This window comes from Haliaeetus leucocephalus, unplaced genomic scaffold (genome assembly GCF_000737465.1).
Source record: "Haliaeetus leucocephalus isolate CR32 unplaced genomic scaffold, Haliaeetus_leucocephalus-4.0 Scaffold355, whole genome shotgun sequence".
Classification (NCBI taxonomy): Eukaryota; Metazoa; Chordata; class Aves; order Accipitriformes; family Accipitridae; genus Haliaeetus; species Haliaeetus leucocephalus.
In genome coordinates, this window is record NW_010972791.1 from 45405 (window position 1) to 47463 (window position 2059).

At 65.0% G+C, this 2059-nt stretch overlaps 1 protein-coding gene across 1 annotated transcript in view; it reads right to left on the reverse strand.

The window, feature by feature from the left end:
* Positions 1-2059, reverse strand: part of LOC104835046 (ryanodine receptor 1-like) — a gene marked incomplete at both ends in the record, with an annotated part of 50831 nt that overhangs the window by 45401 nt on the left and 3371 nt on the right. Inside the window, 4 exon segments of the mRNA XM_010572825.1 lie at positions 288-529; positions 1187-1320; positions 1421-1539; positions 1780-1875. Coding sequence (XP_010571127.1) covers positions 288-529; positions 1187-1320; positions 1421-1539; positions 1780-1875 — 591 coding nt within the window.

Sequence of the window (2059 nt, forward strand, 5' to 3'; positions counted from 1 at the left end):
ACGCACCGGGGGAGAGGACATCAGACCAGGGGACGTGCCGTGGCACTGGGGGACATGTTGGGGGACACACACGGGGCACGCCAGGGGACACACTGGGGGACGGGGGGCACACCGGGTGTGCAAAGAGGATTTATGGGGGTGTGCAAAGGCAGCTCCGGGGGCATGCAAGGGAGCGGGGGGCACGGGAGAAGGGGGCTTAGGAGGGTGTGCAGGAGGGGACGTGCACGAGGGGGATCCACGCACAAGGGGGGGGTCTGTGCACAAGGGGGGTCCGGGCGGGTCGTTACCTGTCCAGAGGTGGAGACCGTCGAAGGCGAAGGAGCAGAGGTCGTCACCGGCTCCCTTGCCCCCCCAGCCTTCGCCCCCCCCCGGGTAGGGGCTGTAGCCCCCGGCTGCCGCCCAGCCCACCCGGAGGTGGGTGGGCTGCGCCGTGAGGAAGGGCTGCACCCGCTCCACCGCCACCTCGAAGTACCACTTGCTGTACTGCGTCGAGCCCTCGTGCGTGCCCAGGAAGATGTTGGGGCGCACGCTGCGGTGGGGAGGAGGGGGTCAGCACCGGGGACCCCCCAGGAGCACCCAGAGAACCCCAGGAGCACCCAGAGACCCCCAGGAGCAACCCATGGGCACCCAGAGACCCCAAGGAGCACCCCAAGACCCCCAGGAGCAATCCATGGGCACCCTGAGACCCCTAGGAGCACTCAGAGAAACCCAGGAACATCCCATGGGTACCCAGGAACATCTCAGGAGACCCTAGGACCCCTCTGAGACCCCCATGAGCATCCTAAGACCCCTAGGAACAACCCAAAGGTCCCCAGAACCCCCCAGGAGCACCCCAAGAATACCAGGAGCATCCCATGGGCAGCTAGGAGCACTCCAGGATGCTCCAAGTCCCCCAGGAGCTCCTCAAGACCCCCCAGCACCCCTCCAATTCCCCCAGGAGCACCCCAAGTCCCACAGGAGCACCCCAAGTCCCACAGGACCATCCTAAGGACAACCAGAACCCCTCCAAGACACCCCAGGACTCCTCCAAGACCCCCAGGAGCACCCCAAGTCCCACAGGACCATCCTATGGACAACCAGAAACCCTCCAAGAACCCACAGGGAACAACTCAAGGTCCTCCAGGACCTCCCAGGACCCCCAGGAGCACCCTAAGCCCCGCAGCCCCACCAAGGACCCCCCACCCACCTGGTGACGTAGTTGACCAGCCCAGTCTGGAGCAGTAGGTCCCGCCGGGGCAGGAGGTTCTCGGTGATGAGGTTCTGGTTGGAGCGGACGGCCACGGCATTGCAGACACAGAGGGAGCAGAGCACATCCAGCACCTGGGAGAGGGGGGGGACACGACACATGGACACGCCTGCACATGCCTGCACACACGTGTGCATGCTTCCCCCCCCCCCAAAGGAGGGGACCCCTCCTCACTTTGTGGTTGCGGCCGTGCTTGTCCAGGAGGGAGATGATGGACTTGATGTGGTTCTCCTGGATGATGTTGAGGACCTCGGGGCTTTCAATGAGGACGCAGTACAGCACCTCCAGGATACCTGTGGGAGGGACCCCAGACCCCTGTCAGGGACCCCAGACCCATAGGAGGGTCCCTATACCCATAGGAGGGTCCCATTCCTCGTGCAAGGGTCACTGGCTCCATATGAAGGTACTCAGCTCCGTGCATGGACTCCAGCTCCATTTAAGGGTCCTCAGCCCCATAGGAGGGTCCTCAGCCACATAGGAGGGTCCCCAGCCCACCATGAGCCCCCCCAGCCCCCCACGAGGTCCCCACTGACCCGAGGAGGCCTCCAGCCGGTCCAGCTTGCTGACCAGCCAGTCCAGGTTGGTGGAGAAGAGGGCGCAGTTGGCGCGGTTTCCCCGGATCAACGAGGCTGGGGGGCACCGGGGGGGGGGTGTCAGAGACCCACAGCACCCCCAACTGCCCCGGGCACCAGCCCCTGCTCACCCCATGGCACCTCATACCACCCCATAGCACCCCATATTGCTCCATAGCCCTTTGTCCCACCCCATAGCCCCCATCCTGCCCCATGGCACCCTGTCCCACCCCATAGCACC